We start from the raw sequence: 23,305 nt of genomic DNA, 5'->3' as shown, positions 1-23,305 counted from the left end.
ATATTGGTTAAGGGTGATTCTGCAATTACTCGAGGCCCTCCTTTACCCTTGACACGTTTACGACCGCACGAGGCCCGGCGTAATCAGCCTGCTCCATGCACCTGTGTAAACTGTGACTATAGCTCTCCCTTCCTCGCCTCGCTTTATGGATGTGCGCGCCGCCCTTATTTGGGGCTCTTGCCCCAAACGTAACTCCATAATTAAGTTTTATAGAAGTTTGAAGAATGTGGTAGAAAAAAAAAAGCCTGCTTCTCCTGATTATGTCTTTATTCAAGCACAACTAATGAAGGTTTCCAGGAAACGAGAGAGCTCTATAGATATACACAGAGGGATATCATTATATACTTGAAAAACAAGGTTTGATGAAACCTGATGTAACAGGGTTTCAAACTCTGGTGGGGGCGGAGGTTGGGGGGGGTGGGGAGGGTCATTTACTAATTGATTTGCTCTCATGCATACTGAATTAAAAACACTAGTGTGAACTGTGACCCGACAATGTCATCTGGCCACTATTGTAAGCTGCAGCTTCACACATGAAGGCCGATGAGATTAAATGAGCCCAGGCTTAATGACCATGCATAAAGAACAGTACATTACACATTTCCAGGCCAATCCACCGTTGTGATCAGGTGCCAATTAGTGAAGCATTAATCACAGAGCGGCTCCACTCGACCCACTGGCTTTCAGGACACCTGCACGCGCAACACCACACGGTTTGGAGAAGCATTCTTTTATTCCAAATAAAATCTTATTTAGGTCATTTTCAACAGCATTTATAGTTCCATCAGAACCCTGCAAAATGTAATAAAATGTTGTTTGTTTCATGATGTTTCTTTTTTCAAAAAAGGACTTCAAATATATTTGTTGTTCCCATTGCAAGGCTTTTTACAACTTTGTGGCTTTTAGAGCTATGATTACACTTCAACACATGGGCCAACCATCTCCAACAACTTTGGTTTTTTAGTATAAGAGAAAAACTCACTATGAACATTTAAGAATTTTTAATTGACACTAGTAATAAAATTGCATTACATTTCATAAAATAATTGTTCCAGTTTATATATACAGAGAAAACAGACTGTACATACCCTCCAAATAACCATTTCCAAAAGGATAATAAAAATAAAATAATTCCTAAACAAATTTCACAAAAAAAACATACAAGCAATACAGTGCTCAGCTAAGCAGGCACAACTGTACATCAAAACTTGTAACTGCTCAGTGTTGGGGTAGGGGGAGAAGAACATTTACAATAGAGTCTTTAGGGGCTGATAAAGGTGTTTTAAAAAGTATTGCAGGCAAGCAGACGCTTGTCTCTGTCCAAGTGCAGCAGAACATCTCGTGTGTACGTGTGGGGGCCAACTGCTGCCGCCGTCGGGTGCGACTATTGGACCGGTGTCTCGAAGCTCCCGTTCAGCTGCCCCTCCTCATAGTCCATTTGACACAAAATCATGTTGTTTTTTAGGAAAAACTTGTCCCCCACACAAAACCTGTTGGCAGAAGAGGTGGAAAGAGAAAGACAAACGTTAGAGGACAAATTTCACCACCGTTGGGTGTCATTAGAGAGAGAGCGTGTGCTGATAAACTGATAATGACTCGGTTCTGCTCTGGCAGTTGTAGAATAAGCAGCCGTTGATTTCCATTACTGCGCTCCTTGCCTTGATTGAAAACATTTGGCTTGCAACTTTTCCGTTATACCCAATGAACAACAGCATTGTTTCTTGTTTGGGATTCAAAGACTTGTCTGGTGGCCACCAGGCTTTGAAGGCTGTGCTTCAAATTAAGGTAGATTCAAACGTTTTCATTTTCAAACTTAACAGACAGAGGGTTTGGTGCCCAGTAAGAGAAGGGACAACCTTCTCAGGCCTGGCAAGAAAAGCACCATTACCACAGCGGTTTCCAAGGATACCCCGCCACAGGCTTGAGTTTAGACACCAGTTTTTGGTGCCTATTGTCGAGAATTCTTTCACTCTTAAGTCCAAAATAGAATTGGAGAAGAGGGAACGTGCACAGTAGGGTAAAATGACTGTAGCCATGTTCTTCCCCACTGCGATCTTCCTCTTTGTTTGCTGCCGTTACGGCGTCTCAATGATGAGACTCAAGGGTAGACGAGATTAGAGCAAAGTTGAGCATGGCTTGGCTCTTGTAATGTGTCTGGGCTGGCAGTAGAGTCACAGTCGTGGCAAGGCGGTGCCTTGTTAGAGCTGGCTGCTTGTCTTCCAGAGACTCGGGCCAGTGTTCCTTCAGAGCAGGTGCCTGTCGTGTTAAGTGAATTTGGTCTCTTTAAGGTTAATGAGCTTGTGCTGAGTGCAGGAATAGGGTCAACCGCATCTTTCAACCGTGAAAAGAAACTTCTGCTGGCAGGCTCGTTCTATTATTAACAGTAGATTAAAGTATGGCATATCATGTGTTATGGCCTTCATAATTCATTAATAATTACAATCTCTAAGGAAATACATTTACAAATCCATGTAAGTCCAAGTCTGTGAGGTAGCTTATTTCTGTGGTGTCTGGTAACACCAGACGGCCATTAAAATATCCACTTTGACCTTGCCTTGGACTAGTCTAGCTGTTGCACAATTCATGGCCCCGAAACAAAAACCCAGACAAAAGGGCCAGTGAGAGGTCTTGATAGAATATAATGAAATAAATACAAGAGCATTGTTATAAATGTAGCGTAAGGTGTGCTGTATCAGCCAACCAGTCAAATTGAATTTGTATAAATAAATGTTGACCGCTGATGCATTTGTTATCAAAGTGTACATGTTAATACCAAACAAAAAGTACAAATAAAAAGGTATGACAATATTAATAATCCAGTTTATTGAAGGTGAAAGTCTTTGTTTTGAGCTATAGTATGTGTTCAGCTTGATAAAATGTTCTATTTTTTACAGCCTTTATATTCACTGACTAGTCAATCTGTATTAAAGTTACTCCCAAACTCTTAAAACTCAACCAAGACATGAAAAAAGCTAATTGTCAAGAACCAATTTGATCTCGGTCCTTACCTCTGGTTACAAAGCTGACAGGCAAAACAGTCCAAATGGTAAACATTATCTCTTGCTCTCATCACCATTTCAAAGGCTGGGATCAGTTTACTGCAGGCGGCACAGTTCCCTGTCGTTCCAAAGAGCCTGAGATACAGAAACACAGACACAAAGATTAACCTTAATATGCTGATGCAAAATACAAAGCTGCACAAAATAACAAATAACAAATTGGGGCAGTCTTTAGATGTTTAATGGTATACACTAATATTTCTTGGCACACACTTTCTATTGTGTAATGTCTTTTCTTAATTAGGATTGAAAATATAAATGCTAATTCTTGGCTAATGATCTAATTAAATTGATCACCAGGTTTTAATCTCGTTCTCAAAGATTTTCTGACAGTGGATGCAAAAAGGCCAAAAAAACAGGTCTGAGGCAAAATGATTGAAAACTTGCAAGTTTCTCTTCGTTCAATCTGAAGTACCTAGTAAGACTGCATACAGGCAAAGCACACCAGGTTATTTACGCCATGCTCAATGCTACACCGTAGTCAAATGTTATAAAAAGCTCCCTTCTCTCTCATGTGCTCATTCATGATTCTCTGAATCGTTGGTGGGGGGGCTTGGTGCTGAGATAGTGGAGGGAGATGTTACCTTGGAGCGGTATCTAAATGTTTGGCAGAGCACGGAAGAGGCTTTGAAAACCAAGCTTTTGCCGCTGCTTGTTTAAGCTTATTAGATAGGAGAGAAGGGTTGGAGGTCAAAAGCAGAGCGAGGAGACACGTGCCCACCGCATTCTCGCCAGCCAGCGACAGCCCAAACACTTGGCCCGTCGCATTTACATTTTCATTTTCCAAGCACCTGCTTCTGGGTTTAATTTGGAGATTCTGAATCGCAGATAGTTGATGTATTCTGGGAAGGGAAGGGGGAGGTCCTTTTCAGTTGCGCGAGAGGGGATAAGGCCACGGTAGACTGGCATTCCAACAGTATGTTAAACACGTTGCGCTAAAGTTGTACAACTCTGAGAGAGGGGCCACCAAGTTGATATTGTGCTTCATTATTGCAAGTCCCCTCCAGTTGCTTTCACCTTGTTAGAGAGAGAGTCTCTACAGCAGACCCTGCATCTAATTAGGGCCTGCTGCCCCTGAGGAATGGGGAAATCGGAGACTGCAATATATAGGCCTGGAGAGCACAGCTGTTTGTTGCTACGAGAAATAGTCCAATTCAGAAGGTGTGTAAGAGAAAGATCAGCCTCACTGGTGAGTTAAGTGAGTAATAGGACATCTGCCACCCACAGAGCCCAACTTTGTAAAAGAGAACTTTCTGTTCTTTCTCTAAATGTGAAGCCATGGAACAATGGATTTATTTTAAATTATAATCTTGTCTCTAATTTAAAGATGCCTATTCCTTGAACATCTAAAGTCGTAAAAATAAAAAACTATTGTCATGCTTATACATATTTTATATTTTTGTGAGATCATTACTAAATGCCAGATGTTGTATTTTCTTTGACTATTGTATTATAATGTTTTTTCATACCTCATTCCGAACCGTCTATGGTAAACGCATATTGAGATTCCAACCGTAGTGTTTACATGCACCACTAACAACCATGTACAACAACTCATTATGTCTCATTAGGTACTTGAAAGAAAAATATGTCCACATGATACATTGCTTTCTACCACTAAGCATATCAACCTAAAAAAGCTATAAAATTAACAAAGCTTAATGGGTTGAACTGCTGTTGCTCTCGACCTGGGCTCGACCTTCGCGAGGGGTCATGCACTGAGGTCTCTCAGGGAGAACCAGGGCTATGAAAGAACCTTGACAGCCATGCCCAATTACTGAGGCTGACGTGCAGGGATCCTGACCGCAGACATCGTTAACAGCTCTTACTTATTGTAACCTTTCTTGGCAATTACCCTCTTCACAGTGGACACTGCTCTTTGTGTAACTTGCATGTGTTCAGTTAGTGGACATTCTATTAGAGGCATGTTTGGATGCTGAGATAAACACCTCATGAGGTTCCCCAAGGGAGCACAGTTGAAGGATCCCCACCCTAAGTTTAAGGGGCTTGCAACCACCTCCAGCAGTTTGGTCCTTAGAGGTATGTAAGCCAAGTCTATCCTCTGCAATTAAATATGACAAATGCTGTTTGGTAAGAGCCTGACCTTTTCTTTTACAGGCTCTGTGTGGCGATTTACATTGGTGCAGAGAGTCGAAAGACCTGCCATTACCTTTTATACATCAAAAAAGAAAGTATTCTCATTAATTACTTAATTTATTGTTTTTATCAAACATAACTAGCCTACATATTATGCAGACATTATGCCAGAAGGTATTTTGTTATCCTTTTCACAATTTTTGGTGATTTGGATAGCTAAACCACAGGTGACAATCTTCGGTTAACTCCCTTTTACAGAATGACAGTGTTGTAAAATATCTGTCACATCCTAGTTAGAGATTCAGATACTAAAGTCATGCTTCCAGTAAAGAGTTAAAGCTTCAACTTTATTAGTTTTAGTGGCACTGTGCATTCTGTATCATTCTGTTCTACGCTTTACTAGTCAAGACCATGTCTGACTGCTCCTCAACACTAACATGCTGCATTGCTTACTCCAAACCTTGTTTGCAGTTGAGCTCTAGCCTTTCAGATCTTATACCTGGAGATATATAATGCATTTATAAATAAATATTTAGCATTTCCTCATGCATCCCCAGGCAGAAATACATATGTTACAAATACAATTATATTCAGATAATTGTATCAAAGATTTCAATATAAACATGGTAACTATGTTCAGAATTTGCTGAGAATATTACTTTGTGTGGAGTAGAGTAATTGTTAAGTCCACTCTGATCTCTGAACGTAAGAATATCAATGATTCTGCTTGGGTTCCTGGTGATCTTGAGCGCCTGATGATCAAAAGCAAGCCTTGCTCGTCATATCTCTGGCGAGGTCACCCCATCCTGGGCCTCCGTGAAGGAATGAAAGGCCTAATGAATCAATCGCTCTTCACTACAATACAGCCCAGCCCAAGTGTGTGAATCACATGCTAATAACTGCAGCTGTTTTCAGTTGATGGGATTGTCTGTCAAAGTGATTAAAAGTGAACTTGTGGAACTTTGGTGCTCGTTTCAGGACAGTGAAGGTGCATTGAAGATGTTGCCAGGGTTACCGGAGGACAAACACAGATGGAGCTCCGAGTATAATTAATGTGAACATGGCACAGCTCCAATCCCAGGCAAATATATGAAGTGTGTTTGATCCACCCGCTTGTCCTTTATGCAGTGTGGCTGTAGAGGAGGCTGATTTGGTGCCCATATTTAATTCCATTACTGCAGGTGAGCACAGTCTTTGTTCCGTAGCACAGAGCAAGGCAGGCAGGCCCTTTGGGGCATGGAGTGAGTTAAATACCCTCTTATTACTTTAATACTTTAATTCTTTAAAGGGGTTCTTTAAACTATCTTTTTCAAATAACATGATTCATCTCTAGCATCTCCAGCCGGGATCTTGAGGGTTAAAAAAAGATATGCGTTTACAAAAAAATTTCAACAACAGAAAAACAACAACACGTAACATTATTAATCTCAAGCATGGCCAGCCTTTAAGCATTATGTCTTTGTTTCAGGGTGGAGCGAATCCAAGCAGGATCTTTTTTAGTGTTCGGCATCAGCGGTGATGTCGCAACACAAGAGAGATAGCTCTCCCCCCTTCCCCTTCATTTATTCTCATTTCCGTGTCGTTTCCTGCTGATTCCGAGTGTCGTTTTGTTCTTCGTATTCCCACAGACCTCTCCGCTTCCCACTGATCTTCCTTCGTCTGAAAACTTTTCCCTGGGCGCCAGTCCTCCCTCAGATGGCGCTCGGCGTGTGCTCTTTGCGTCGCTGCCTTAACACGCCGCACACTCGCTCTGTGAACACACCCCAGCCCCGCTGATGGGAGGCATGGGGTTAGTCTGTTCATGCGACGGCGCCTAATTATTTCTGCCATCGCGTGTCATTTACCCGTTTATTGTTATTCATCTTGGCCCATCCGGGGACAGCAGAGGGTTTAGCCTGACCTTGCCCACTGTATCTTAAACCCATCCAACTCTTACTGAGCACTGATGGATGATAATGGCCCATCTCAGTAGTGAGCAAGTAAGCCCTCGCAGGGAACCGGTAGGGAACTAAACGATTACGTTACTGTTGGGTATGTATGCATGCTATTTTATTTTTTACATGAGGTTAATCTTGAGGATTTGTAATGACAGGTTTTCGTAGTTATTACAAATAGCTGAGTGAAGGCGGGTCTGATTCAAAGCAGGGTGTGTGCAGAGGAAGGGCGTGTGAACAGTCTTATTGGGGGGGGGGGGGGGGGGGGGGACATGATAGCACAGGGCAGGGAGACTGAGGGAGAGGCCTGTGGTGGCAGGGTCTCTAAGTTGGCCCCGAGGGAACCTGCAGGATAAATGTCGGGATCTCATTGGGAATGGGACTTAACGCCCAGGAAATGATCATGTTTAATTTAGCGAGCAGATGGCAGTAGGAAGCGGTGAGGGGGGTGGGGATAGGAGGGTGGTCCACAGACAACGGTCGAGGCACCAGCCTGGAGCCATCCCTCAGCCTTCAGCTTTAGCGCTACCCAGATTCAAAGCTACCCCAAGGTGGGGGGGGGGGCTTCTGTCCCCTCCGTGTAAACATGGGGAAGGGCAGTGAAATTGTGAGGAAAAGAAGACACACACACAGCAAAAGTACTAACACATGAAAGGTTTTTGTCTTTTAGATCGGTGACAGGTAAATCGGCACAATACGTTTATATGTTTTTGTTTTAATTGGCAGAACCTATCCTCTTTCAAGTTTTGAGTTTAGTTTTTATAGTATAGTTTGGAAATATATTATGGGTTTTTCATGGTAAAGGCAATCTTCTTGATGCAAACACAAATGTATAAAAATAAAATGTATATCGTGTGGAGTAAAATTGGCAAAATAAAAATGCTTTTGTGTCTAACATAGTCTATCATCTCACAACATTAGGACTTTTTCTATAAATAGCTGCACAGTATTGCTCAGCAGATATTCAATGATTGGACGGAAAACAAGCTGGCATTATTAAGGGTTCGGGAAAACTAATCCTGTTTAATTTGGAGGAGCAGCATGATAACAGCAAGGGTCCTTAAGGCTGGGCAGCCCCCCTATCTGCTCTGGGAGGGATGAGGGATCGGAGGGGGCTGTGCGTCTCTTACCTCAGGTAGTCCCTGCGACAGAGGATGAGGTTGGCTTTTGTGTAGAGGGTGGAGCCCACCTCCCCCAGGCGGCAGTCGCAGCAGGCGCATTTCAGGCAGTCCTCGTGCCAGTATTTGTCCAGGGCCTTGAGCAGGTAGCGGTCTTTAATCTTGCGATTGCAGCCAGCGCACCCCTTCTGTTTCCCTTTGGGCTGGACGGAGAGCATCGGCACACCTGTAGCGATAAGGAGACAAGTAGCCACGTGTGATTTACTGCCCGGGAACACGAGTGACTTTTCATGTTCTATTTTTGATAAGCGCCGCTGCTTGTCCAGGCGCCTCGGCCACAGCCCGCTGACTCCCTGCTTTCATATGCATTAAAGAAAACACTCTTCCATGTAGATAGTCAGCCGGGTCACAGCGGACTACTCTCTTACTCACCCCACCGCCACTGCCTGGGAACACGCTGTAATACAAGGAATACGACTTATTTTGATCACTTTATGCAGGCTTCCGAGTGTGGCACATCTAGTTGCAATTTCAGGACTTTGCACCCACACACACACAAACACACAAACACAGATGCACACACATACACACACAAACACACGCAAACACGTACGCATGCACGCACGCATTTGTTGGTTTCGCTGACTGCGGTATTTACAGCATGCTGTATAGTGTGTTTGCCTCCTACCATTTCATTTCACTCAACTGTCCACAGCTGTAAAAGCTTCTCATGGGCTTTGTTTGGTATAGATTAACATTAACCTTTTTAAAAGCCTGTGACCACAAAAATGTTGCTACCAGACCCCAGTGAGATATGTTATGGCCTAAGTGCCTTTCAGTGTGCACTCAATCTCTCTCAGGCACGCACACGCGCACACACATGCATTTGTACATGCGAGCACACATAGAAAGCACACATAGACACAGCCCCCGTGCTCCTTATACACTTATCCGTACACATGTCTGCAACGAACCAGTTAAGTAACCAAACCCGCAAATTGCCCCGCTGTCGCGCAGGTCCCCTTTAAGTGTGCCTCTTAGCCTCCTAAAGGACAAATAAAGTCCATTTAATAACTGCACTAAACACTAATAGTGTATGTGTGGTTGACATTTGTGTTTGGACTAAAAGCCCCCCCCAGGCCACCGCCGGTACAGAGGCAGGGGCACGCGGTTCCCCTCCGCAGCACTAACAGGTCTGCCACAGCTGAAAGCACAAGACAACAGCTCTTAAGACACTCTCACACACTGAGCTATTGATCCATCTAAAAGAACACACAGTGGACGCCACTCGCCACTCTACTTTCAGAACACATTTCTCAAAAAAGAAACGCCGGGCGAGGCATCGCAGGGGGCTCAATCGGTAATTTGTATCGTTGTGTCTATGAAGCCCCCGCGAAAGGAAAAAGAAATGTGTTTTTAAAAGGTGTGTTTCGGTCCAGAACAAGTGTCGAGCGTTGAGGGTTTATTTATCGTATACCCGTGTCGTGCAGCGACACGGGTGGGGACACATACATGTAACCGGGGCTAGGACGGATGTATGACATGTGTGTCTCTACACAGGGCTGCTGTTGTGTATCTGGAATCACTCGGTGTTACCCTTAGCATTAGGGTTGGCTCCGTGATGAAGGGAGACGCTGTGGGTAACCCGGGTAGTGCCTTGCTCTGTGTGCAACCGTGCTCTTCCTTTACGCCTGTCAGGTTTTTGGGGTTTTTCACCAAATAAATAACTTCGATCTTTCCGTTGTTTATTTTGCTATCGGGAAGTACGTCTCACTATCTCATGTATATGTGCCATACACACATACACACAACCACACACAACCACACACACACACACACACACACACACACACACACACACACACACACACACACACACACACACACACACACACACACACACACACACACACACACACGCACACAGCTAACAAGCTTTTGCACATATGTGCTTACACAGATGGACTAACAAAAGCACGTCATTGGGTCCAGATTCGCCCTGGAAAATGGTTAGCCCTGCACACATCAGTAATGCTATGAATGTAATATAATTAGAATTTCCCCTTTAAAATGGAAGTGAAAGAAAGAAGAGAGCTTGTTAGTCAAATCTAGGGCTTTGGTTTCTGTGTGGGTAAGTGCTCGGCTGGTGTTGAGCCGTCCTCTTCCTCTATCAGAAGTGGAGAGAGGGTAGGCTAATTGGTCCAGCGATGTTGATGGGAGCCATCAATTAGTGCCGGGCCTGCCCTGCAGCTCCCGCACCTCTGCGCTCCCCAAAACAGACCCCTTGAAGCTGGCACATTAGGATCACAAAACCCACTATAAATACCAATGTTCAGTGTAAATGAAGCTAAAAAGCTTCAAATGCATGCCACACTAGCTAAGGGCGGTGTCTGCTACCTGCATTTCATGGCTTGTTAGGGGAGCTCTCTGCAGGTATGCCAACGGGGCTCGCCTGACAGCCTTCCACAGAACTAAAAACAGTCTTAATGAGGAGAGGGAAAAATGCCTACGTGTGTGTGTGTGTGTGTGTGTGTGTGTGTGTGTGTATATCCGTATCTGATTTACCTTGCGTGTGTGTGTGTGTGTGTGTGTGTGTGTGTGTGTGTGTGTGTGTGTGTGTGTGTGTGTGTGTGTGTGTGTGTGTGTGTGTGTGTGTGTGTGTGTGTGTGTGTGTGTGTGTTTGAAGGCATGCATGGAGCGGGAGACGCAGGTTAAAGCTATTCCTTGTGGAATCACACAAAATTCTTTAATTTGCTTTTCATGACAGCCAATTAGTTATTCTACTCAAAATCTTTGCTTTAAATAAGAAAACTAATTATACACAAAGGTCGTCCCCCGACCACCATAGTACTACTTCTAATTGGTTGAGAACCCTACCCTCTATATACCCTTAAAACATATCGTTCTTTTGTTTTACATCAATACTGCAAAGGCCATAGCTTAACCTGTGAGTCTGTCACTGTGTGAAGCTCTATTGGACTATACACTTAGTTACAAACATACTCAAACCAGCCTCATCGAAGTTTACACTTCAACCCTTGTTTCGAGAGGATGACGTCTCAATACAGAAATAGTTCCAACATCTACAAGGGGACAAAAAGTCTTTCAACTGATCCCAATTTTCCTAGAGCTGGTCCCGAACAACAGCTACAAGCTTGGCTGTTTCTATCAAAGGCAGCCTTTGTGAAATGTCTTCAATAATACCGCAGCAAGCAGTAAGCATAAAGTTTCTAAACAAAGAGTAGTGTCAGAATAGACGGCTTGTGTAAAGTAAAGGTCTTGCCAAGTCCCTTAATGCCACGAGATGTTTCCTTGCACCTGTCATCAGTCTGTGCTGTTTGAAAGTGGGAAGCAGAAAGTTTAGAGGAGTGAAAAGCTGCATTATGAAAGGAAACAGCGGCCAAGCAGGCAGCGGCCTCCACTTAATCCGATCCATTTAACAGATACAAGTCCACTCCGGTCTTCCGGTGTCATTCCATGTCCCCCAAAAGAAAGACTCTTGACTGACTCTTTATGTCCTGAATCGTACTCCACGCACATTTGACTTCTGAAAGTTCAAAAGAACAACGCATTGTTTGCCAAATATCTTTTATTTTTTTATTCTGTTTGGCATTACCGTTTGTTATAAAGAGCCTGTCATGTGTGCCGGTTTCCATCTCTACTTTTTTATCTTCCGATAATATGTACAGGTGTTATTTTTGTATCCTAAGGAATCTGTCAGGCCATGTAGTTTCCATTATAGAGATAGGATCCAATTTCTTTCGTTGGCCCATTTACACTTACCTATACATTTATCTGTTCAGTTATCAGAAATCCAATCAATGTGACAACCCTTTTTTGATATGTTAAGCTTTGAATCAAAAATAATCCTTTTGAAACACCTCAAGACACATTTGTAAGCAATGAAATGCAATTACCGTATATACATGGCAATACGTTCCCCAGATAAAGAAATTATAGATCAAAAGAATAATTGGATGTGTTGCAATTCAATGACCTTTCTCATTTCAATTCAGATTCATATTTACGGTCAGGAACCACAAATGTATAATTAGTCATCATATTTCTTTGTCTTTTATTATATGATTTGTGTTATATTTAAAAGTTTCCACAAGTTACCTCCAACAACTCTCTAACTATTCGCTGCCTTATGTCTTATTTATTATTTATGCCTTTACTTATTGTCCTTTTGTAGCTCAGAAGATTTTGGTAAGAATTGACCTGCGTTTATGTCTAAATGACAACGGGCCACGCATTACAAGTGTACCATTGGTATGACCCCACTAACCATCAATCTCCCATTTTGTGGCTTATGCTTTTTATTTAAGCGTCACATATCAAAAACATGTGATGAGATGTTGGTTGAACCCCACTGGGGCGGTGATGTACTCAGTACTGTGGATTTGATGTTTTTTTTTGTTACATTATTAGGACGATAGGGGAGCGAGAATTCTGTGAGAGGAGCAATGACCTCTGTCTGGAGGCCTGTAACCACCCCAAGCTGCATTGAGCCGGTGTGGACATCACATGACCAACATAATATAGGATGCACAGGAGGACCATCAGGGTCAATTTATTAATGACGTCTATTCCAATGAAACAACTTTACTCGTCCGCCCGTCATCACCGTCTACTGATGCACTGAACTTCTGACATTACTTAGACAGGATAAATCTTTAAACTGTTCCATGTGGGACACCCTAATCACACTCTTAAAGCCTCCAGTCAGTTGTACTTCCCGCTTTCAGTTGACATCCTTCTCTGTCTGCCACCACACAGTAGTATGGATAATTGAATATGCATGCAACACCACCGCAGCGATAAACAAGGTTATTGATCAATAAGGATGATCATTAAACAGGTAGTGTTGGATAGATCGCTTTGTCATCGTGACATTTTGATTTGCTACTGTTGAGACTTTTGCGGTCTCTATTATATATGTCGGACGATTAGATATTGTTTGTACATACTGCACGTCCTCACACTCTTATACCAGCTGCAGAGGTTGGCTGAGCTACATAAGGTAGATTGGATGATCACATGTAATGCCAAGTAGCTTTTTAGAAGGGGTTTGAAAGTTCAACCACTTTTGCAGAATACCAAGGTTGATTATATTTTACAGCAGCAGGGGTTGGCATAAGAAAACATAAGAAAGCTCAGAAATGCCAAAAATAATGGAAGGTGATTATTTTAGAATCTGTAAATGAATACTATACTGTGTTATTCTAAAATTGAATACTAAAACTGAATACAAATCTTCACTTAAAATTCATGGAAAGAGCTAGACAGAAACATGTGTCGTTAAACTGTTTAAAATCCCAAACTGTTGCCGAATTACAAAAGATCTGAATTTAATCTGTAGCTCTGGGGGCTATAGTTACTAATTGAATTCCCAGTCTTTCGTTTTTTAGCCAGCACTGTAAATGTTGTGGCCATGGCAATCCCAAAGAGAATTTAGGCTTGGCGTCTACCACTAAGGTTAATAAGGATCGCAGGCAGATGTCTTGCTATTGTCTGTGTGAATCTGTCCTTTTCATTCAGCTCCCGTCATTACTGTAATTGAGCCGTGGACACATCTCTCATTACTGCCAAGACAAAATGCAAGACATCTGGTAACAATATCAGCTGGAATACACATGCTTAGTGAAAGCGGACCGTTCAATGTATTCAGACAGATAAGAACAATCCAGGCAACTCTGTGATTCATTTACCCCCCCCCCCCCCCACCATCTTTAGAGCAGATTGCAAGGAGAAAACGAAATAAAATATATGAGTGGTTACACACACACAGACGGACACACTCACACACATGGCTGCTGCAGAAAAAAAACACACACATTTCTCCATTGGACAGAGACCAGCCGTTCTCCATTTAAGATCCATCTATGATACTGCACTACTGTTAGCCAGATTTACAGCTTGAGGTATATCTGGCCCCGGTGAAAGAGCGTCTATTTGCAAGCTCTGCTTATGACATAATTAACACTCTCAGTAAGTAAGAAAGAGGGAGACGGAGCGGCAGGGCCCGCTGCACATGAGCAGGGGACTGTTCATTATTAACAAGATGCACTTTCTCAAACTACGCAGCCGGCACTGGCTAATAAGGCCCGGGCGAAACGCAGCCCAGCCGTCCCTCGCATTGACCCTGGCCCTGGCCAGGATAAGGGGGGGTTTTGTCTCCTGGAATAATTGCTCTTTTCACATGTTACAAGTGTCCTGACCCCGCAGTCGGCAGCCACTTTCCCCACCATAATTACTCCTGATCCGCTCCAAATGAGCCGGCCACATTAGGGCTGCAATAACACTGGCCCCGCGTCAAGCCCGGCGTGGGGAGTCTCCGCAGAGCGTCCTGGAACAGGGCTCGTCTTTTCTCCCCCGGCCGCGCGGTCATTTCCATCACGTCAGAGGTGCATTTCTTACACTTGAAGTCAGCCACCGAGGCCTGTGGCCCTTTTCCTAAAGAGCCGGGGCCGTGCTCACAGAAGGCATTCTTCCGAGCTCCTTGGGCTCCCCTCGCTCAGTGTGGTTTGGCTGCAGATGCCGTACCAATTAACGGATAACTTCATTAGCCTGTTTTCTTTCCCCACATGTTCCAGGCCCCTATTATTTTTAATTTATTCACATGGGGTTAATTAAAAGAACTCTATCGCAGAGATATGCAACAGCTTTCTAATTAAATTCATTACTGCTTATTTTCAGACGTGAAACTGGCAGAGTTTTCATATTATTACAGAAAGTGACTCGTTCCAACACTCGGTTGCTCACCAGCACGGTGAGATTACAGCGTGGAGAAGGTGAGCTGTCAACAGCACAGGCAGATGGAGGGAAGGAGGGAAGGAAAAATGAGACGGGGGGAATAAGATGAATGAGAAGGAGCGGAAAATACAGAAATAAAAAAATAACATTCAGGGTTTCATCACTCTGGATTACCACAACTAAAAACCCACGAGGACTCTGAGAGAAGACAGATCATAAAAGTGCCTGAGGCTTGACATTAAGAGAAGAGAAAACCTGCCACTGCACCCAGCCAATCAGCTGTGGGCATTCTGTTGGTCCTTGTGTGCTGAGGGTCTGGGCGCCCTGTGTGGATAAAGCTGCCTTCAAAGCCATTACCTGACCATACTTCAATATAAGTGACGGCAAACTGTCAATAACTCAGGGAGATGAATGCATCTTCATTTTCATAGGTGCAAGTACAGTTCACTCTCCATAGAATGCATTAACATTTGAATAGCTGGCTAAATCAATCTATTTCTCGAACTCGATTTTTTTTTTGCAGTAAAGGGACAATATTTGTATCCGCCTCTTCATGATTCATCACAGGAATTAAAATACATAATAATTATAAAATGTATTAAAAAAAATAAGAAATACAGCCCCATTAGGCCTGGCATAGCCACTCTCTGCCACCGAGCCGAAGTAAGTAATGCACAAACACTGGTCTACATTAAAAATTGATTCGGAGAGGAACCAACGTAGCCCTCTAAAGTTGTGTGTCACTCACAAGGTTAGGAAGTGGTGTATGAAATTGTTCCTCCCCGGCAATTACTGTGCTCTTATTATTTCACAGGATATGCCAGGAGACAGGTGTGCCATTCAGGCTCCTCAGTGTGTAGAAAAATGGAGAGTACACCATACTGTGCTGCTCTGTGTGACACTGTTTAATCTTGAATAATGCACATTCCCCACAGGGGGGAGAGGGGGGCACTTATTTGGCAGGACAGGCCTCCTAATGTCATTCAAGCCCCCTTCTTCCACACCCCATCTCCTGTAAATAATGAGAGTGGCTGGAGTTTGGGGGGGGGGGGAAGAAGTTGGATGTGATGTTGCACTGCGTTGCCAAACTCAGGCCTGCCAGCCACTGGCCTGGCACATGCGCTGAAGGCCTTTTCAAAAAGGGCAGAACCTTTACCAACGCTGGTAAGGTGACAGATAATTGTCGACGAGATAAGCTGACGAAGAAGACAATTGGCTTTTCAACAGTTGTTTTGTATGACAATGCATTGCCAAGCATTTTATGTTACTGTGTCATGAATTTCGGAAGATGCATATTTTTTCACATTAGTATGTTTACATAAAAGCTCATAATTAGATTGTGCAGTTATTTCATTCTTACAAAGATGATAGGAAAACGACTTTGTTCAAAGAAAAAACATTTTGAAAGTTGAAAGTAGCCGTGTACAAAAAGCTATTGCATCATGACGGCTACTGAAAGGTATGCTGCCAACCTACCGTTTTTTTCTATAGAAGAGTACTTCTTCATATGCGTGTTATGAAGAAAATTGGCATCGGCAACATCAACTCAAAATCAGACCAATAAGAACGCAAACCCCAACCAGACGTCAATTATCCAACTTTCTTGCAATTAATTTGCGGAAATGGATTTGATGTATTTGTGTATGAAGTAGTACTATATTTTATTAGATAATAGCGGGCGTGATGGTTCCCCTTTAACATTGCTTTCATAGGTTATGCATGATCACATTAGACTGATGGTGAAATTAATACTTTAATAGAGATATTTTTAGTGTGCAAATTAAAATGTGAGTTTCACACCGTCAAACTCAACAGATTATTTGTATTTCAGAACCACAACAACTCGATTTTTAGAACAATCCAAACAAGAACAGAGTAAATCATTGTCTCTGAATCTTCATAATTATCTCACAAGCAAACAGTTGATGAGGGAAACTGAAATATGTAGGAACACACACACACACACACACACAAACACACACTCACACATATTGTGAATACAGTACAAAAATCTAGCACACACCCCAGGACACATGCATACAAAGTATGCAAACACACACACACACACACACACACACACACACACACACACACACACACACACACACACACACACACACACAAAACACACAGATTAGATTGACCCCTGACCTACCTGCCTGCCTTTAAGTCTTAATGCTTCCCGGTGACTATTTAAGGATTAAGACTCTAAACTACAACTGTAAGCATGCAGTATTTGGATAGCTGTGAGACTTAGGGATGCTTTAACAGACATTACTTCACACGTTCACACAATACCATCAGGTTTTTCCAGGATTGATTATTAAAGTTTTATTTTGATTGTGTCAGATACAAAGTATAAATGTGCAAATCTTAACTGAAAAGTCATCAAGCACTGTTATAATTGAGTGATAATAATTAATAGTATCAGTACCACACCTTCAGAAAACTAAGCATCAAACATACGTCTTGCTAATGGTTTCTGTAATCCGGGTTCTTCAGATTAGGAGGAAACAACAGTTTCAAATGCCATGGGAATTGATTGTTGGTTCAACAACAGTGTTGCATATTACAACTGCTACTGCGTTTGGTGTATGTCTGCATGTATCTTCCTGCTCCAGGTGACAGATGAGATGGCTGGGAATAGGTTTAAAAGGTCTTCTCACATTATTTATCTCAATACAGGCTTATCTCTGGATTTGATGAAGTGCTTTCTTTGTGATGTTTGTAAAGATCGGTATATGGCTTTACAGCCTGATTAATAGTTCCTTATTTTATCAGATACGCAACTGTGTCTTCACACTCTGATGTACACAGACAGACTGAACACATACACATGTGTGCAACAGACACACACACTAACAAATTGATAACACATACACACACATACCTTCATGCACACAGTCCTCAACATCAATTACACCACATTTCAAAAGGGCTACATAAAACAAAAATAAATGGAGGGAAATTATGACGTCCCTCTGTTGCACTGCAGTAGCTGCAGAAGTGCGCTGGGTCGATCTTAAACAAGATGTTCTCATCAGCCCAGGAGCCCATCATTGATAACGTGTATGACCCTGATGAATGCAACTCTATACGGAGACAGGTGGGTGCTCTTTAGCGTGGGGGGCTGGAGGAGGGGGTCCATCCGGTAGCCTTAGAAATCCACTAAGATGATGGAAGGTGATATACATCTCCTACACTCACAGATGTGAGGCGATCATGGCTGATATGGATCTAGTGCATTTCATGCTGGGGGGCAAAAAAAGATTTGCCTTGAAAAACTCAAGCACTCACCAGACCAGTACCTATGATGTAAGCGAATTAGACCATAGAATTAAAACACTTAAATGTATTGATTTTAATCAAATGTAGGATGTAGGGCATTTAACTTTATATGTTGCACATGTGTAGTTGAATTTTAAATGTTTCTTAAATTAGGATTGACGAATGGGGCGCCGAAAGCGAAACACTGCAAATATATAACTATATTGCATACATGTTCGAGGATAGTAAAACGCGTATAATCTATGCTTATCTCATCTGCATGCTACCAGTCAAGGTTTTGTTTTGTTTATTTGTAATGTTTTTTGCTGTTCCCCTTTTTATTTTAAAAACAATGCAGGTAAGAGGTTGCAAATTGTATATTGAAAAACTATATACATTTATAATATTGTTTGGGCCCAGGGCAAGAAATAGATACAATTTCAATGTTTAAGAGAGCCAAGTGTAATTTTGAAGTAAGCAGAAACAAATAAGCTGCAAAAATAGAAAATGCGACAGAGAAATTATATTCCTTTGGAAAGTGAAAGGACTTAAGGAATGAATAAAAGTAATCTCCATCTGAAAATTAGAAATCAACCCTTAGAAATCAAATAACAGAAAATAAATATTACTGTCCACTTTATAAATCAATATAACATTGCTACAAGACGGCATTACCATGGTAACGCCGGTAAAGAATGAAGCAATTCTTATTATTTCAAAATAAAATCTAAGCCTGAAGCCCAAGTTTTATTACACCATCCGACAGATCACCAGTCTGTATTCATTTGAAACATTGCTTTTCAATCACATGCTTTATGAATGCGCAAATTCCTTTGGACAGGGTGCTTACACGGTTGTAAATTAAAAAGCAAAGGTGGCAGAAAATGTATTATATGAGGATTGAGGGGCTTCACTTCTGCACATCTTTAATTAAGAGTCCAATGATGCAAATAGCCAACCCACAACAAAACATATATTATTTGTTCTCTTGCAGGTGGCTCACTGTGATGAACAAGCAAACTGAGAACTGGTCCTGGACGCTGGAATATGAAATATGTTTTTGAACTTCGTTCGTAGAGAAAATTGTAATGTTTACTTGAGGCATATTTTAGTTTGGGGGAGTGGGAGAGGGTGCAAAGGAAGTAAAGCAAATTCTTCAAAACAGAAAGCACTATACAATATAGGTACTATATCTGCAAATAGTTAAACTAACATTAAACCTCTATTCCCATTAGCTTCAAATAGCCTATTTATGCCTGCATAATTAGAAAAATAGACAACCAGTAAGCAACAATATTGACCTACTGAAGCTGAGACAGAGATGTAGGTTAATAAGATTAATTTCTGTTTTGGTCTGGTTAATTAGTTGTTCCCATGATTGTTGTGCTCCTCCTGGAAGAGGTCAGTAAGTCTATGCAACAACAACGCTTCAGTATCGCCGTAAAAACATGTCTGTCTCTCTCTCTCACACACACACACACACACACACACACACACACACACACACACACACACACACACACACACACACACACACACACACACACACACACACACACACACACACACACACACACACACGCGCATTAAGGAACAACAATTCTAAGACAAAGCGCTGCTGCACTGATACAAAGCGCCTGATCATAAGGCTTCCTCCTACACAACCACTGATTTATGCATCTACATTAGGCAAGACGAGTCTAATTGACAAGCCTTTCATTTCAGAGCTAATAAACACTCAGAGCCACAGTCAGGGGGTGCGTCACAATCCAAGCATCTCTTTTGACTACTTACTTCAAAAAAAAAAGCTACAGTTGTTGTGGTCGGGACCAGCAAGTAAAGGGTGAAGCTTTTAGGCAATGAGCAGCAGGTGATCTCAGCTTTTCTGCAAGTCCTAATGCTCCTAAAAGCCACTCTCCCTGGTTCTGTAATTGAGCATCAGTAGTTAATGTAGTATTGACTGCATTACATGCTTCTGTGCATCCTTTCCCACTAATGCCATTTGCATCACCTTGTACATTTACCATATTGCTTAGCCAATAACTGTTAAAAGCAATCCAAATCATGAATCATATAGGGAACTTTTAGCAAGACAGACATCCAAAGGAGGCAATTTACATTTGAGTTAATTTGGGTACATTAGCAGCACAACATGGATTCAGCCAGACAGACCAATTTATGTTTCTGCCGCAATCCCTTTATTGGTTTTTAGATGGTTAAGTGAAAGGATGCTCCACTACATATGAAATATCCATTTTCAAACATAAATAATGGGCTACAAATGCACCCATTACTCTAGGGGAGGGGGAGTGTCCGCTAAAACCAAATGCAATAGATTTATTGAAAGATTAAGAAATGTCTATTAAGGTTGTTGGATGTGAGAGTGGAGCTTTCCAGTTCGGTATATATCAGACAAGCATGCTTCAACAAACAACAGACTTACCGGAAGAATTATGTTATTTCAAAGAATTGGCAATACTATTCAAATAATCATTGGCTAGGGTTGGTATGGGTTCCTGAGTTTAACCAGCGCCTATCTAATGTAAAAAGTGTGCACTAAGTGCCAGCTGCCAGGTATAACCGGTGTAATAAATGGTCTCTGCACATCTACCCTACTCAACATCAGTTCCATCCAAAATGGGACGTCATTAGAGGCGAGTTTGATTTAAATTGAAATTAATTAGATTGCCTCGCCCATTAACCTAAATACATTAAAATAGATAAGTAATGGAAGCAGGCCTATTTCGATGGAGTCTGAGTGAACGTTGCTCTGTGCTATCCATAATTTGTAATCACGTTAAAAGCACTCCGATGTCATCTGCTATCCCGTGATGATGTCAAAGGCTGCCGCGGTAACTTCAGAGACGCGAGAGCATTGGGAGGTAAAAGGACAGTGTCCATGTTTGAGCAGCAGCATCCATCAATATATAATAGGCTCCATTTCGCAATGTTTATATATTTACGGTAATTTGCAAATCGTAAACAAAGACCGATATACGCAAAGTCGTACAGGAAATGATTGACATAATGAAAACGGAACAAAACTGAAGATCCACTCGCAAACTTGTCAGTGTGCCCAGGTCAAAATAGGGGAAGTTTGTCCACAACATGCGTAGGCTGCTCATGCCTGACTATTAAACCTCCCCCTGATAAACAGGTAACAAAACAGGGGGAAACGTGGTGTCTCGCGGCGTGGTGACCGGGGACACAACGTGCCCGAATGTCAATAGTTTCTGCCCCTGATGTTGAGGTTATAGCTCCGGAAAAGCGGCGACATCAGGGCAGCTACTCACCCTCTTCCTTATCCAACACCATCGTCCTGAGGAACGAGGAGTCCGAACCCAGGCGATCCGTCCTCGACTCCAGCGGGAAAAAAGGCTGCTCACAAATGGCTTTGAAGCGCGCAGCGGCTGCTTGACTCGTGCGGCTCGATAACCGCGAAAAAACCCTCGAAAGATGAATTGTCGTCTAAACGCTTCGTGATATCGACAGTAATTCGCCTGGTGACTGCGAGGAAGTGCGCTCGGAAATTCGCCTTTCTAAACTATGTAATAACGCGAATAAATGAGTGAAACAACGTTGGTTGCCCCTGTTCAATTCCATGCGAAAAGCCGAAAAGCTATAAATCTACTCTGATCTAACTGCACGCGTGCGGACCTGGAGCTCCGACTGAACGACTGAGCTCTCCTCGCTGTAATATTCTCTTTCCTTGTTCTCATTTGTTCCGAAACGGCAACTATATTCAACAAATCCAATTGCAAATCTGACAACTGCTAAAAGCGTACTCACACCGCCTCCCCTCACAATTTATGTGCTGCGCTCGCCTCTGCTTCTGAATAAATGCGCGCAGTTCCCAGAGACCCTCGGATTCCCCTGTTAATTAAATCAATTCATTATGCTCAGATCTGATTAGCAGCCCTTCCCCCCTCTTTGAATCAATTATTCAATACACAAACATAATTGCTTGTGCCAGAGGTGTCTAAGTATTAGCTTATTTAACTCCAAGGACACTAATTACCCCTAGGGCAAGGGAACTTTTCTCATTAATTCTGACAAAACACAAAAGCACAGCTAAGGGAAAGTATGCGTGCATGTGTGTGCGCGCGTGTCTGACCCGTCTTCCAGCCAGTCTGAAAATGCATGATAGAGAGAAAGAGAGCGCACGTCTGCACATTGGGGTAAGTGTGTATGCACATGTGTGTTTTGTCGACAGAGAACGAGCGATTGAGAGAGTTGGCCTTATTATTGTAACCGATTTGGTGTTGGCCACTATTCAACTATAGATATAAAATACTAAATTGTTGAATTTAAAAGAAATAACATCTAATTGAAGGCTATTCATCACCATATAACCATAGTGGTAATTGGAGTGTCCAAAACCATTTATCATACATACATAAACAGTTGCTTTAAAAAAGACAGAACAGATGGGCTGCGTTTCTGATTAGCGGTAGATAGCGGGCTCAGTTTCGAATCTGGTAATATAATTGTTGCCTGTTATTGCCAAGATGAAAGTGTTGCTGTTTCATGGTGGTGCCTTAAATAGCACCACTTTCACTTGCCCTGCAGAGACTGTTAACCAATTAAGGGTGAGATCCAACAAAGATTGGCCATTTAGGAGAGTGGAGCGGAGTATGTTACAATAATGCTGGTTTGTCAGAAGCCAGCAGGCTGCAGTTTGTGTGTGTGTGTGTGTGTGTGTGTGTGTGTGTGTGTGTGTGTGTGTGTGTGTGTGTGTGTGTGTGTGTGTGTGTGTGTGTGTGTGTGTGTGTGTGTGTGTGTGTGTGTGTGTGTGTGCGCACGTGTGTCCGTGTCTGTGTGATTGCGATCGCTCAGTCTGTCCTTGCCTTCTGTTACATTCTGGAGTAGGCCAGTTGCAATGCTTTCCACCGCCCACAATCATTGAGGAGCCTAATCATTGAGATATTATGCTTATTTGTCCAATTAGAAATACCCTCCTTTTAAACAAAGCTGCAGTAAAACACAACTTCCCAAAACGTTCCAATCACTATGCAGATTATATTGCAAAGGATGAATCCACTGTGCACATATTTGTTTCCCAGTGATACTAATG

General features: G+C 42.4%; 1 protein-coding gene across 1 annotated transcript; it reads right to left on the bottom strand.

The window, feature by feature from the left end:
* Positions 1–662: 662 nt before the first annotated feature.
* lmo1 (LIM domain only 1) lies at positions 663–22,048 on the bottom strand. The gene is made up of 4 exons (XM_056607836.1): positions 21,525–22,048; positions 8,221–8,434; positions 3,009–3,134; positions 663–1,490 (listed from the first exon to the last, which is right to left on the bottom strand). Exons 1-4 carry the CDS (start codon positions 21,544–21,546, stop codon positions 1,385–1,387), a joined length of 468 nt encoding a protein of 155 aa, XP_056463811.1. The 5' UTR covers positions 21,547–22,048; the 3' UTR covers positions 663–1,384.
* Positions 22,049–23,305: the final 1,257 nt, after the last annotated feature.

Source organism: Gadus chalcogrammus, chromosome 14, assembly GCF_026213295.1.
Source record: "Gadus chalcogrammus isolate NIFS_2021 chromosome 14, NIFS_Gcha_1.0, whole genome shotgun sequence".
Lineage (NCBI taxonomy): Eukaryota > Metazoa > Chordata > Actinopteri > Gadiformes > Gadidae > Gadus > Gadus chalcogrammus.
The sequence above is the reverse complement of the archived record's forward strand: the minus strand, read 5'-3'. Positions and strand labels throughout refer to the sequence as shown.